Raw genomic sequence first — 15104 nt, 5'->3', positions numbered from 1 at the left:
CTGCTCCAAGTTTCTGTCAGAAATTCTTCTCAGCCGTTTGTGCTTAGTCTGTCATGGGGGATGTTGGAATTTGTTTCCTCTTAATTAATCAAACAGCTTTTTTTCCTAATGCTTTTTGTCTCCTGTTTTCTGCATAATTGTGCTGAGTACATTTTGACCTCTCTGTTTTCTGTTTTTAAAACAAAACAGGTCGGCTGTCAAGAATATGTCTCCATTTGGGTAACAAATCACGTAGGCATTCTATTTTTTAGTCTCTAAGTTCTTATTCAAAATGAAGGCCAACTATGGTGAACACTTGGAATAAGGTTTTCCAGAGGCCAAGTTGCTCCTTCCCAAAACCACCTTCTATAAATTGGTTCCTTCTACCTTCAATGAACACAGTTCATAGCCCTGTTTCTGTCTGGATTAGATTAGGTAATACTTCAATTACAGAGAAATAATCACAGAAGGACCCTGGTCTTACCAGTTGCCAAGTAATTATTACAAAGTGCTGTTTGTCTCCTCAACTGATTTCAGTGCTCTAGTGAGAAACACTCAGCGCCTCAAAGGATTAGGCCCTACATCGCTTCTAATCGCATCCTTGGCTCCTCTCTAGTGGGTCTGGGCTTTCGCTGTTAGTCAGGCTGAGATGGTGGAATGGCATGAAATGTTATGTGAAGGTGAGAAGCCTTCATCAGTTTACATTGCCTGCACTTGCGCCAAGATGGGCCTCTTGAGAGTAGCAAGTAACTGCTTTGAGTGAGTTTCCTAGCAGTCTGTGGCTGTTCTTTCCAAGTTGGTAGTATGTCACTTAAGGAGCAGTAGGTATAGTTACGTACTGGGTTGGGATTCCTTAGAGGTGTGATAGATTCTGACTAACAAAATGAATGTCGTTTTGGCTTAGGGATTCTTTCACTTCAAAACGGTTACATTGCAAGTAATAAGCAAAACAATAGAGAACCCAGTCACTGTAGTATTCAGCTAGCATGTTCTTTACTACTCCCATTAATTACCCCATAGTCAGATAGCTCTGTGATTAAATTTATATTCCTAAAAAACCCCATTAAGACCCTTTGACTAGCTTAATCCGTTTTTTCTGCTTTCACACGCAGATCAACTTGACATCATTTCAATGGCTGAAACAACAATGATGCCTGAGGAAATTGAGCTTGAGATGGCAAAGATCCAAAGACTTCGGGAAGTCTTAGTCAGAAGAGAATCAGAACTCAGGTTTATGTAAGTATCAATACTTCTGGGAAAACACTATGCAAAATTAATCAAAATAGGAAAGAATGCTATTTAGAAGACTTTTGTCTGTTTGACATTTTAAAAGGAAGAAAGATAAAGAGCATCCCAGTTAGATGAATGCTTGCAAAATGCCATTGGGAAATGATTTTTGTAGTTGCAAAGGAAATTACCTTTTTCATTCAGCACCTTTTTTATTCAGCATGATTTGCAGAAGACATTAAAGGGATCTATTACTTAGGAAAGGAAACTTTAGCAAAGTACATGTCTACAGAGCATATTTTTATACCTGCCTTCAGTCCTTTGTGGGAAGGATGTTTGTCTGAAAAAAATATCAACAGGTAGGGGATTTAGAGCTTCCACATGCTAACCTAATTCAGGCTTTATTCCACACTTCTTTAGTGGTCTTAGACAGTTTGTGTCACAAGAGAGCACACTCTGTTCTGGACTAATAGCAGCCAAGATTGGACATTTGTTAAATGGAAGCCATTAAGTTATCAACAAAAACACATTTTGTTACATCAAATTAAATCGCAGTACTCCAAGAGAGATTTTCAAAGTGACAAAAGGGTCAGATATAGGAGCCTCACTGATGATTAATGAATATTAATCCAGTTCTGATGATGAAGTTAATAGGGTTTATGTTCCTAAACCACTGAATTTAGAAGACCAGGACATTAATAAGGAAGTATATTATTTTGAAGTCACATCTATCTGTGAATAGCTGAGATCAGAAACTAATGCCTTTGCTGACAGACCAAGAATCTCAGTAGATCTTTCTTAGCATTAATGAAGCTACAGTAGCCTGAAAAAACTCAGTTGCTCATTTCTCCCTTTGGAGTATAAAGGTAGACTGTACTGTAAGCATTAAACTTGGAGGTTGATTTCAGTGCCCCGACTCACACTGCCAGAATTTGAAAGCCTCACCCTCCAACAGCACAGACATCTGTCTTTGAGTATTAGCCCAGAAGACTTCACCCAGAATCACTGCTTAGACACCTTTGGAGTGAGGGACTGACATCTGTGCCATAGCCATAGACCCTCTCATTCCTTCAGCAGCGGCAGGCCAAGATGACTGCTTTTCCAGGGATACTCACACAGCTTTCTACATCATCTGCTCCCTTCTCTGTGGTAGAATATCCTGACACTGGTCATTAAACCTTCAGGCAGTTCAGTTTGTTAACACCACTGAGTGAGATGGTGAGATGGCATCCTTCTCTGCACTGGGCCTCTACTTGCAAGCCAAGACTGCACTGATCATGAACTGTCAAGCCCCGTGTAGGCTTCCCATCTTTGTAAGTCCCATTACAAGAAGTTGTTCTTCATGCTGCCTCATCAAGTGTGAAAGAAAAAGCAGCCTCCCTGACTCGCAAAGGCCTCCAGAATTAGTACGTGCTTCTCTTAATAGGTTTTAGGAGTCCAAAAAATTGTCTATTTGTCTTTATCTCATTTTTAAGAATGTTTTTACATTTTATTCCTGATAAGTGAGAAGCACATTGCTGGTGATGCCCAAGTAATATAGCAGCACCTCTTCTTTGCTGCCTTTTGTTCTGGCCAGTTTACACTGGCAGAGAGGCTCGACTGCATGTGTCTTCAATGACAAATGTCTTCTAATGACCTGTGGAGGGTTGGCCCTGGCTGGGGACCAGGTGCCCACCAAGCTGCTCTGTCACTGCCCTACTCAGCTGGGGAGGGGAGAGAAACTACAATGAAAGGCTCATGGGTTGAGATAAGGATGGGGAGAGATTGCTCACTGATTACTGTCATCGGCAAAACCAGCTTTGACTTGGGAGTTAGTTTATTACCAATCAGATCAGAGTAGGATAATGAAAAATAAAACCAGATCTTAAAAACATCTTCCTCCCACCCCTCCCTTCTTCCTGGGCTCAGCTTTGCTCCCTATTTCTCTCCCTCCTCCCCCTCATCAGTGCAGGGGGACAGGCAATGGGGGTTGGGGTCAGTCCATCACATGGTGTCTCTGCCGCTCCTTCCTCCTCAGGGGAGGATCCTCACACTCTGCCCCTGCTCCAGCCTGGGGTCCCTCCCACAGGAGACGCCTCCACCAACTTCTCCAACGTGAGTCCTTCCCACGGGCTGCAGTTCTGGATGAACTGCTCCAGCGTGGGCCCCCCACCATGGGGTGCCATCCTTCAGGAGCAGCCTGCTCCAGCCTGAGCTGGCCACGGGGTCACAGCCTCCTGGCATCCCCCTGCTCCAGCGTGGGGTCTTCTGTGGGCTGCAGGGGGATCTCTGCTCCACCGTGACCCTCCATGGCTGCAGGGCACAGCTGGCCTCACTGTGGGCTTCACCATGGACTGCTGGGGAATCCCTGCTCTGGTGCCTGGAGCACCTCCTCCCTCCTTGTTCACTGACCTGGGTGTCTGCAGAGTTTTTCTTTCACATATTCTCGCTCCTCTTTGCTGCTGCAGTTGCACAGTTTTTCCCCCACTTCTTAAGCATGTTACCACAGAGGTGTTATGTCTGTTGCTGATGGGCTCAGCCTTGGCCAGCAGTTCCATTTTGGAGCCAGCTGGCATTGGCTCAGTTTAGGGTTTTTTTTTCCCTTTTTTAAACATGTTATCCAGAGGCACTACTACTGTTGCGGATTGGCTCAGCCTTGGCAGGTCTGTTGTGGAGCCAGCTGGCATTGGCTCTTTCAGACGTAGGGGAACCTTCTAGCAGCTTCTCACAGAAGCCACCCCTGTAGCCCCTCAGCTACCAAAACCTTACCACACAATACGTGACCTTTTGCTGAGATCATAGAATCACAGAATCATGGAATGGTTTGGGTTGGAAGGGACCTTAAAGATCATCCAGTTCCAACCCCCTGCCATGGGCAGGGACACCTTCCACTAGACCAGGTTGCTCCAAGCCTCATCCAGCCTGGCCTTGAACACTTCCAGGGATGGGGCATCCACAGCTTCTCTGGGCAACCTGTCCCAGTGCCTCCCCATCCTCTCTGGGAAGAACTTCTTCCTGATAGCCAGTCTAAACCTCCCCACTTTCAATTTAAACCCGTTACCCCTTGTCCTGTCACTACAGGCCCTTGTAAAAAGTCCCCCCCAGCTTGCTTGTAGCCCCTTCAGGCACTGGCAGGGGCTATAAGGTCTGCCCGGAGCCTTCTCTTCTCCAGGCTGAACACCCCCAACTCTCTCAGCCTGTCCCCATGGCAGAGGGGCTCCAGCCCTCGGAGCATCTTCGTGGCCTCCTCTGGACTCGCTCCAACTGGTCTATATCCTTCGGATGCTGAGGGCCCCAGAGCTGGATGCAGAACTCCAGGTGGGGACTCACAAGAGCAGAGTAGAGGGGGGAATCCCCTCCCTCGATCTGCTGGCCATGCTGCTCCTGATCAACAGCACAACTCACAGCTATCACAGTGGTCCAAGTTTTATATCTGTTTAACTAAGCAAATTACATAAACCAATTCACAGACCTCCTATGTGTTCATATTTAACTTTTTTCAGTTGCTTCCTGAAGTAATGCACTACCAGTGTCCCAAGACCAGAAGTCTATATGTAGGTCATGAATTTTAGTAATTGTTTTCTTCTGAGAGGACTAGATCCCCTCTGACTGACCTGTGCAACCAACTGCATGCAACTGAGCCCCATCAGAAAGGGTTAAGGCAGAGCTGGCTTTGAGCATGTGGCTCCTAACCAGCAGTACTACACCTACACTCAGCCCACCGAGTTCAAGACCAGCTTTAATGGGAACCACATCTCTTTACTTCTTGTACCTGCTTTAGCTTTTTGTTCAATTATAACAAAAGGATTAAACATACGTATAGTAATGGAGATGTGTGGTATGTTTGTATTCTCTTTTTTTACCCTCACACTGTTAGTAACAGAGTAGAAATTTTCTTGAGTTAAATAGGGCTTTTTTAGTTCTTACAAAAGCACGAACACGATGAGGTAATTCCATATCACACATCCAGACACAGCTTACATCTCTAGCTACGTTTTTAAAAGTAATGGTTCATTCTTCTTACCATCTCTCTGTATGACTGATGTTTTTATTCACATGTCGCCAGATCCTAAAGCTGGGACAAAATACATTGTATCTGTGCTTTACAAAAAAATGAAAGTTAAAGGAAGTAAGCTAGAGGGCTTGTGCTCTGCGTGTGTCACCAGCCCTAACGGCAGCCATGGCTCCCTCCTCTTAGAAGGCTACAGCCGGTCAGCTTTACTTACACACACCAGCAACTACACAACTCTTCAAAGCACACAGTTTGTATTTTAACAATACTCATGCTCAAGAACAGGAATACAAAACACTTCAAGCTAGACCTGTTGCTGATGGATATTGGAGCACTCTCTTCCTCTGTCAGAGTGATACAGGTTTAATCCATGGAAGGAACAGTCTGACTGCTAATTGAAATTACTGTTTTCCTTGAAGAACAGAAGATCAGGATGGGACAATAATAATAAAACTCACCATTCCTGATGTTTGAAACAGCTCTGCAACAACACGTGTTGTCTCTAACTGTTACGTCAACATTTTGCCCTGACAAATGCAGTAGCCATGAAATAAGGGCATTTGGCAGACAACTGCTCCAGGTTAGCGTATCAGCCAGTTAAAAAAAAACAAACAACAAACCCAAAACTAAACAAAACTCCCACCAAACCCAGCAGAAGAAAAAAAAACCCTTAGCAAGGTCTGGATGCTCAGTGGACCTGGAGTTGGTTTGCATTTTTCACACCTATGTGTGTGAACCAGTGAAAACCTTTGCTACTGATATGTGAGGTCATCAGTAATGTACTGGTCTTTCAGGCAGTTCCTCAGCTGTGATCTGTATAGCATGTGTCTCTCTTCACGCAACATGAACTCTGCGTGAGGGGGTCCTTAGCAAAACATACAGCTTTCCTTGCTTTGCAAGTTAAGGCATCGAGGCCCTATTCTTCCCATACTAATATCGTAGGGTCCGTATTCCTTCTCCTCACTGAACAAAAACCAGTGACTGATGAAGTCGGTATGACAACAGAAGGAAAAAATCTGTTGTTCCTTTGTCACTACACAAATGTTACATTACAGTCAGTACTCACAGTTGGTAACACTTCAGTATCTAAATAAAATCTTTACTGAACAGCTGTTCATCACTAAAAGCTTTGTAAGAGTCACCCTGTAGGGGTGAAAGAAAGAGTGGGATGGTGAAGAAATAAAAGCCAGATACTTCATCATCATTGTTATTTCAAAGTAAGTCCTAAAGTATTTGAGAAGCAGGCAGTAGGATTAAACTAAAAAATAAAATTATTTCATAGTATTCAACTGAAAAAGTGGTGCAGAGAAGTGTTCAATAACCATGCAAAACGATACTTTTTGTTTTCTCATATGTATCCAAGTGGGCTCTGTGTCTCATTTGTTAGCCTATGTCTGTCAAACATACTGTTAGTTCAACAGACGGAGATTTTGAGTTTTCAAAATTAACGTGAAGAAAATTTCAGTTGTATTTGAACAAATTCCACATACATTTCTGTGATTAAGTATTGAGCTAAAACATCAAAACTTGGGTTTTTTTAAGTCATGAACTTCCCCCCATCTCTTTGCAACAGTCCCACTGTGAATAAGCAAGTTGCTTTGGGCTGTATTGGATATTAAAATTACTCATGATCTTCACTCTGGGCCACTGACAGAAAGGTTAATCTCCTCAGGAAGAAGTTTTCTACCTTTAGAAAGCGATCTGGACATCCAGTCAGCAACAGTAACTCAGGTGATGCTGAAGTCACCAGATAAAAGACCTCACCTGCCTGCAGGTTTATGATTCTGGCTAAAGAAGGGAAAGGGCAGAAAAAAATCCTTTAATAAGGGGCACACTTTATTTTTAAGTTTAGAGAGAGGCCTTCATAGAGGCCTCTGAAGAGCCACACAGGCCAGTGCTCTGTGCTTGCCCTTGCAGTTGAAATGAGCTCTGCAGCTGCATGAAACAAAATGGCCACCGTTCTTTGGCAGCTCAGCCACACAAAGCAAAATGGCTGCCCTGTCTCTGGGGCCACTGCAATGACTCTTCCCCTGACACTCACCTTCCTCTTGCAACGGCTTTGAGGAATTTTTTTCCTTCCTCACAAACTCTGTGCACTCCCCTTGTTGTCTGCTAGGCTGTGTGGCCTAGAGGGCCATCAACCTTATTTTAAAATTCAGAAGATACCTTTATGAAGTTGTTGCAATTTGTCTGCATCTCTATTCCAGGCCCACAGATCATGTACTGTCCTGTGTTTGCTCTTAGGCAAATACAGGTATTTCTGTAGTCTGCCTGTCACTGTGTTAAAGAAAAACTTTCCCAAAATGCAAGAAAGGTGAGCATCCAGTGAGAACAGTTAGCCTTTGTAAGCCTGTCCTTTGCTCCATACTGTTATTTCCTCTGTTAACAAGAAAAGGAGGGCAGCTGAAGACAGCTGTACTCTTTATATCCAGGAAGTCTGTACTATTTCCAGCTGAATACCTGCTTGCTATGAAGAATTGCCTAAAGACTACATAGAACAAATTTTCAGATTATAAAATCAAGCCTTCCTCAATTAGGTAATGCCACAGTTTGTATTGTGCAATCACATTTTAGCTCAGGCAGCTATAGTCACAGCAGAGCAGATGCACTGTAATTTGCTCTGTAATTACATTACCGAATCCTATTTTTGTCTCAAGACCCTGCCTCACTTAGTGCCCAGGGTGGACCTCCTCAGGGTATGTCAAGGTTATTCAGCAGTTGTGGCTGTTTGTTTGTGGCATCTCTCCTTCCATGCTACTGATATTGTGAAATTTCATAAAATTATGCCAGGAGCTGTTGTGGCCATCGCCAGCCAGCCCAGGAAATGAAAATATAGCTTAAAGCTATCATATGCTATCTCCAGCTCTTGTGGGTTTATTTTCAGAAAAGCTGAGGGCTCAGTATGTATTGATAAGAAGACACAATATGCATGAAACAGCATCAGTTTATAACTAGACAGCATTCCCCCTCATTTACTTCTCAGGCTTCTCAGCTCATTTCTTAAAATGTTCTCTATAAAAAGAGTTTTGGGTCGAACTGTAAATTTTCCATCTTCCTTTGCTGTTAAGGAAGGCAAACGTACCACTTCAGAACATGCACACTCCCTCTTCCTTTCTAATTCTCCTGTCCCACTTATTTTTTTCTTTCCTGGTGAGATAACAGGCCCAAAATCTGAGGGAGCTGCTCAGGCAGCATCCTCTTCATTGCACATTTATTGTGTTACTGCTGTGTGTGGCTTCAGAAGCAGTTTAGGATTCATATCACTGGGGGGTTTGGAAATCTGCCGTGCTGAAAGACACAACGGTGAAAATGGATAATGCATGTGTTACCTCGGCTTAGCTGACAGAGGAGACAGGCAGCAGAACCTCAGACCTCGATACCATATAGGAATAGGATCAAAACTGAACCTCAAAAATCATTTGTAGTGCAAAATTCATGCATTTTAAAATGTATTAACATATTCTGACCCAGTAAATATTAATAGTATGGGTGAGATCTTATCACCTACAGTTACTGCCTATTCCTGTGAATAGAAAAGGCATGGAGTTCTTGCGAAATAGCACTCACTGTCATGAAACACGCTCCATGGGAAATCTGCCAGTGCCTGATACTGCTGGCTTTCCAGATGGAAAGCAAAACTTGAAGCCAGTTACATTGGGTGACCTTGAACAAAAACTGTGGAAGTTGGGAACGGTTATTTCTGCCCTGTAGGTGATACTGAGTGGCAATGTTTTAATGTATAGGGGATATAAGATATTAAATAGTAAGCTCTATTAGGTTGCTTTAGGCAATTATTGAAAACAGTTTTATTTACCTTATGAAACTTGTTTTATCTATAAAAATATTATAAATGTAACAGAGTATTTGCTTAATATCTGTGTGGTTATTACACTGCTGAACTAACACTGTAAAAAAGCCAAATTCACCTCCACAGACTTCAGCAAAATCAAAATTGGTCACTGTCTTTGTATACTCTCACTACACACTGTTAGATGACTCCCTCTTCTCCAGAGCGCTCACAGTATCTACAGTATCCAAATTCTCCATAGATCCATTCATGTTTTTTAGACCATTATACACTATTATGTTTGCTTACTTGTAATCACAGGAACAATTACCTTTTATGTGTATGTTTGTTGCAACTTGGCTTTGCCCTAGTAATAAACTCATACTAGCAGTTCCACAGCTTCATTAGCTGTCCAGACTACATAATTAATCCCTGTTTCAGGATTTTTTTCTTGATTTGTATGAGGCTTACTTTTTCTTTACTTGCCTTTTTAACCTCTATCCTTTTCCCACTTTGCAAAAAACCCATGAATGTCTTTTACTGCTATGACATTGATGTACGCATTTCTAGTAGCAGTAGAGGTGGGATGGTCATTAATGGTTGTTCTGTAAGGTATTGGACATAGCAGTAGAATCTCAAATTTAGGGCAAATTCTTCATGGAGAAGAATTTGTAGCCCGTATTCCTTCTAAGGACAATAACACATCAACAGAGGTTAGATAGGATTCTCACCTGTATGTCTTTTGCAGTATGCAGAGCGCACTGGTAGTTTGAAGTACGAAGAGGTATGTCTGTTGGTTGCCTGGCTTTATGCAACCACTGCAAAGTCGAGCTACACAAGAATGGAAGAAGTGAGAGGTTAATTCCTTTGGTGGTGATAACCTTCAGTAAACCAACTATGTTTTAATTTAGAATGACTTCAGTGTATCTTGTAGACTCGCACAAAGTGGGAAAGTGAAACAAATAGTCTCATTAATGGCTGAACCGGAAAAGTATTAATACTACAGAGCCTGCTTATGTGGAGTGTTTCCAAAGGCAGCGGTGACTGCTGTCTTTGTATGAACTACGTTATTTTCAGACTTTAATTACCTGTTCAACCAAACACCTTCTCTCTGTTTCTAGTGACTCGCTAATGTAACATCCACTGTGACTTCTCAGTGGCTTAATGCCATGTTTGGCATCAGTGACACTCACTGAGCATCAGCCTGGGGAAGGGTGAGCGGAAGTGTGAGAAGGGAGAGTGTGAAGAGAGAAGCAGGCGGTCAGAGGTGTGAACAACGGTGGTAACCTGCTGGTTATATATTGCTAAGCAGGTGTTCTGACTTTTGCTTTCTTGGCTAGTTTTGATTCTTTCTTTGTCTTTGTACTGTATATTACCTGTTCGCTCTAAGGTTAAGCATGGATTTGTTTTAGGACTGTTTACTTATATGTACCGCGTCTAGTACTTTTCTCTTGAGTTTGGCACCTGGCTGTTACTATACTGCATAAAAGCAACATCAACAAAAGCAGATTTTTTTTCATGAATAGAGTTGTTGCTGTCAGTGTTTTCTGATAGGATCTGTCTTTTCATGGGAAGGAGTAATAAATCTTTCCTCCTTCACAGTTCTATAATCTTAGCAACACAATATAACTTACTGTGAATTCATGCCTTTCTTTTCCTGATTACATCTTGCTCTAGGAACTTAAGATGCACTCTGGGATACTGTAGAGGAGGAGGCAGTTGTGTAATGATACATATTTTTCAATAACTACACATGTCACGTTGTCAGCTTTGTAAAATATGGTACCATTAGGGAAAATACCAAGCCGAGCTTTATGAGGGATACCATGGCTGTCCCACTGATACAGCCGAGTGTGGCACACACTCTTCTGCAAGATAGGATTAATTTGTGGCTGTGACTGCATGTCCCCATTCACCTTTTCCATCCCAAGCACATGGCAACGGTGTCTCACCTGCAAATACCCAGAGTCCTTGGGGAAATAACAGGAAACTCTCAGCTGGGAAATGGCACAACCTGGTTTCTGTGATGAAAGTTGTCAGATGCTCAAAGCTTGGGATTTCTGGCATTAGGGACAGCATTTCTAGGGGGCTGCCATGGATCTGGGACCCTCGAGGATGTCAGCGTGCCCACTGTAGTACTGGGAACTCCTGGAAGGTCCAGCTGTGGTGAGAGTCTCCCAGCTCTTCATATGGGAACCTGGAAGCCTTGGGAGCATGAGTTCAGGACAGAATTGCTAAGTTCCATACTGTGCACTTTAAATTGAAAGTATAAATACAAATCAGCTCTCAAAGCGGAAAGAAAAATGCCTTTGTTCAGTTTGATCTGCCTGCAGAGCCATCTCCTTTGCCCTGCTTGACAGCAAGCAATCAACCCCGGAAGAAAATAAGACATTACGCTTTCAACTGCGTGGCAGTAAAAATGCTACATTAAAATGCTTAGAGAGGAAAAGCATTTTTTAGTGGTGTATAATGACAAACATAAAATTAGCAGTTTTTAATGTATTGTAGACTTAGTACCTGTTAGTTGAGGTGTTAATTTTCATTATTATCTCTGTTGGACAGCTGGGAAAATAATAATTTAATAGAAAATTTTCTTTCAATAGCATCTTCTACATTGAATATATGTTGTGCTTGTCACAAGCTGCTGTTAATAGAAGAGGGAGCAGCTCTGGGTATCTTAATTTTTTTTTTACTTAGTCGTTTTTAGGTCAGTAATTTAGTACTTTTTTTTTTCCAAATATAACCTTTAATCCCAAACTGGTTTTGATTTCCCAGCTCCTGGCTACCTGTAGTCTGGTTTGCATGAGTGGATGCTAGAATGAGTTGTCTCCCAGGAGATCGTGTATCCATGATGATATATTCATAATACATCATGCATATGTAGTACTCAGAGTTACTGTGGCCCTTTTGCACAGCTGATCCTCCTATAGGCAGGGATGCTCTGTACTAACATGTAACTCTTGAGCTGTGGTATTTCAGTAGTCTCTCTCACTTGCCTTCTGCTGTAAGGAGTATAGGTCAGTGATGATTCAAGTAAACTGAAAGTCCTGAAATGGACTGACTGACAATGTTTAATTTTATACCCAATATTTTTATATTATTTTCGGCTTTGATAGCAAATAGTTGCTCTTCTGGTCTTAAAATTAAGAAAAGGTCAAATATGGAGGCAAATTAAGAAGGAAATTTATCATCGATTCTGCTAGAGACAATACATAGCCAAACTTTGAGTCTCCTACTTTGGCTGCCTAATAACAAATAATAAATCTACCAGACCAGTTTAAATGAATGATGCCCATAAGTTGGCCCTATGCAGTCTTCTCTGTGCCACTGCAATGGGGTTAGGTACTTCTGAATTTAAATCTAACTTCCCTATTGCTTGTTTTTAGACAAATCAACTTGGTCAGTTTTTGCCATTTAGAGGACTATTTCCCTCCACAGTGGGGCATTTCCAGGAAAGCTCCTCTTGTTACTGTTGAAGGTGACAGTAAAACTTCTTAACTGGAGATGGCCAAGCTCAAGAGAATTTAACAGTGTCAGTGAGAATGAAATACAGACAGCGTCTTTAGACACTGTTCTGAACTTCTGTGAAATATGCCTTAAATATGACCTCCAGGGACTGAGATCTTCAAGCCCTGCCATCTTTGATTGTCTGAAACGACAGCTGAATTACAACATGACTTTGCAAGTTGCGGTCCAGTGCTTCTATCCACTGTTCCTTCATCAGAGAACACTTTTAACTAGAAAAGATAGACACACTTATTTTAATGGTCAGAGTTAATCATAGGACTTTTGATTTGTAACCTGACCTGCCAAGCAGGCTGGTCAGCAATCTGTTATCTTAATTGCCAGCTCTGTGCCTTCCAGCCTCAGCAGCACCAGGTGCTGAGCTAAATAACAAGGTGATAAACACACAACACAATGACTCAGACGATGTGTGCTATATTCATTAAATGTTGCCTGTGATTTCACAGATATATAATTAGAAGCTTTAAGAAAGTAAGATGAGTTGCCAGGGACAAAATGGAGTAGACAAGGGGCATACGTAAACTTACTGTTTTCTTCTATTCCCAGAATACTTTCACCTATTCCAGATCCCCCACAACTTTGGCAAGGCCTTAAACACCTGCAGTCCCCAAAGGCGGCCTCCACTGATGTCCCTCCTCCCCACCTCTGTCCTTATTTCAATGAATCTGCAGTTTGACAACACATTACCATCTCTGCCTGTAGCAGTTCTCTTTTACTTCTGCGCAGCTCTTCCCTTCAGTCACCCGCATTTCTCCATCATGGCTGGCTGCTCTTGTCTGGTGTTCAACACGTTCACTGGCGACACCACCAAGGAGATGATCTCCTTATCCCTGTGCTTAAACCTCCAGATACATGTAATCATGTCAACTCCTGACTTAGCATGACGTCTGAGTCTTAGGCCATCACCTGGACTGGCACTATCAGAGTCTTCAGAAACTTTGATTACAAACATTTTACTTCTGGGACAGAAATAGATTAGATTAGATTAGATTAGATTAGATGTGGATGCTTCATCCCTGGCCATCTTCAAGGCCAGGCTGGTTGAGGCTTGGAGCAACCTGGTCTAGTGGAAGGTGTCCCTGCCCATGGCAGGGGGGTTGGAACTGGATGATCTTTAAGGTCCCTTCCAACCCAAACCACTCCATGATTCTATGATTCTAGAACTAAAAATAACCTAAGTCCCTTCAGACCATCGTGGAAGAGAGGGAAGGAAACCAACAAAACCACTCTACATTCATTTAACTTGAAGCACTTCAGTGCAGTAACAGAACACAAACGAATCTCAGACCTCCTCTTGCAGACATGAGGGACTGCAGGTCTATTTCGAGCTCTGAAAGGCATTCGGCAAAGGCAGCAGCACTGCAGACAGACTGAACTGCTCTGCTTTTCCTGAAATCAATGACAAAGACATCCGATGCTTATGGAGCTGTTACTAATAGCTCTTATGCTCAAATCTTGAGCACTCAACAAACTTCTTGGCCATCTCTTTTTTTTTTGTGGCTGACCCTTAAGGTGAGCATTTAGCAATTTTCCTACTGCCTTTCACTATCACTTTTGCTTTTTTCCCCATCCATGACTCTAGCTGGTCTCTAAGCCTTACGCTAGGGAATTTGCTTTTCTTCCTCAGCTGAAAAGACAGAAAAATGTAGCCGTTATGGAATAATTTTGGTTGAAACAAAGCACTGCTACTGTGTCCAGCACAGAATGTTTCTTTTTTAAGTCCTGCCTGCCGTTATCTTCCAGAGCCTCTGAGACCTGCCAGGTACAGCTGAATGGGCGGTCTCCTCTGGGTTTCCGAGCCCTGCTCCCCCTCAGTGCAGGTGGTGCACAGCCGAGGTGACTCACGGTCTCATCTCACCCCGTGGAGTTTATGGGAATGCTCAGAGCAGCATTCTCCTGGGAACCGGACCACAGAAACACGCACTGGGGCTGAGTCACTGTACCAGATTACTGCAGATTCCTCCGACCCACTTATTTTCCTGTCATTTTGTGACATGTTTAGAAAATCTTTTGCTCATGCTATTTATTCATTATGAGCTATTTTATCTCTCTCTTTTTTTTTTTTGGCAAACAGAGTCTGCTTTTAGGTTTTGATGATACAGCTTAAAATACCAAGCGAGTGAAGAATAATACATGCTTATATGATATCTCCAAGCATACGGAGGGTTTCTTGCAACGAGCTGTCATGAAACAGAAAAGCAGAATTGCAGACAGTGTGTCAGGACACAGAGAATTCATCCCTTCTTCAACACCATTGCCATTAATCCAGGAATAGATTTGGGCTCTTAATAAGAGAAATGTTTTATCATACTCATAACTCACGTGTTTAAGGTTGCTGGGCAGACATTTAAAGCTCAGCTCTGGGGGAAAAACTGACATACTGTAACTGCTGTTTGCTTTACTGATGTTTTTCCTACAACACCAAAAACGATTTCACGGGGTATCAGATGAGGTATCAGCTATTCCAGAGAACAGAGCTCAGCAAAGGCTGTTTGTATGTTGCAGAGCTTACGCAAGGGTCTGGAGCAGCTTTGCGGGTAACCAAAACAGGCCTGGAGGGTGGCATTTCAGCACCCTATGCCATGCTGCCTCTGT

At 42.6% G+C, this 15104-nt stretch overlaps 1 protein-coding gene across 1 annotated transcript in view; it reads left to right on the top strand.

Moving 5' to 3' along the window:
• Positions 1 to 703: 703 nt before the first annotated feature.
• The window catches only part of LOC104509089 (chromosome unknown open reading frame, human C16orf45), a 23604-nt gene continuing 9203 nt past the window's right edge, over positions 704 to 15104 (top strand). Inside the window, exons 1-2 of the mRNA XM_010150912.1 lie at positions 704 to 725; positions 1092 to 1215. Of these exons, the coding sequence (XP_010149214.1) occupies positions 704 to 725; positions 1092 to 1215 (146 nt within the window). The remainder of the gene's footprint in view (positions 726 to 1091; positions 1216 to 15104) is intronic.

The sequence above is a fragment of the Eurypyga helias genome, unplaced genomic scaffold (genome assembly GCF_000690775.1).
Source record: "Eurypyga helias isolate BGI_N326 unplaced genomic scaffold, ASM69077v1 scaffold1044, whole genome shotgun sequence".
NCBI lineage: Eukaryota > Metazoa > Chordata > Aves > Eurypygiformes > Eurypygidae > Eurypyga > Eurypyga helias.
The sequence above is the reverse complement of the archived record's forward strand: the minus strand, read 5'-3'. Positions and strand labels throughout refer to the sequence as shown.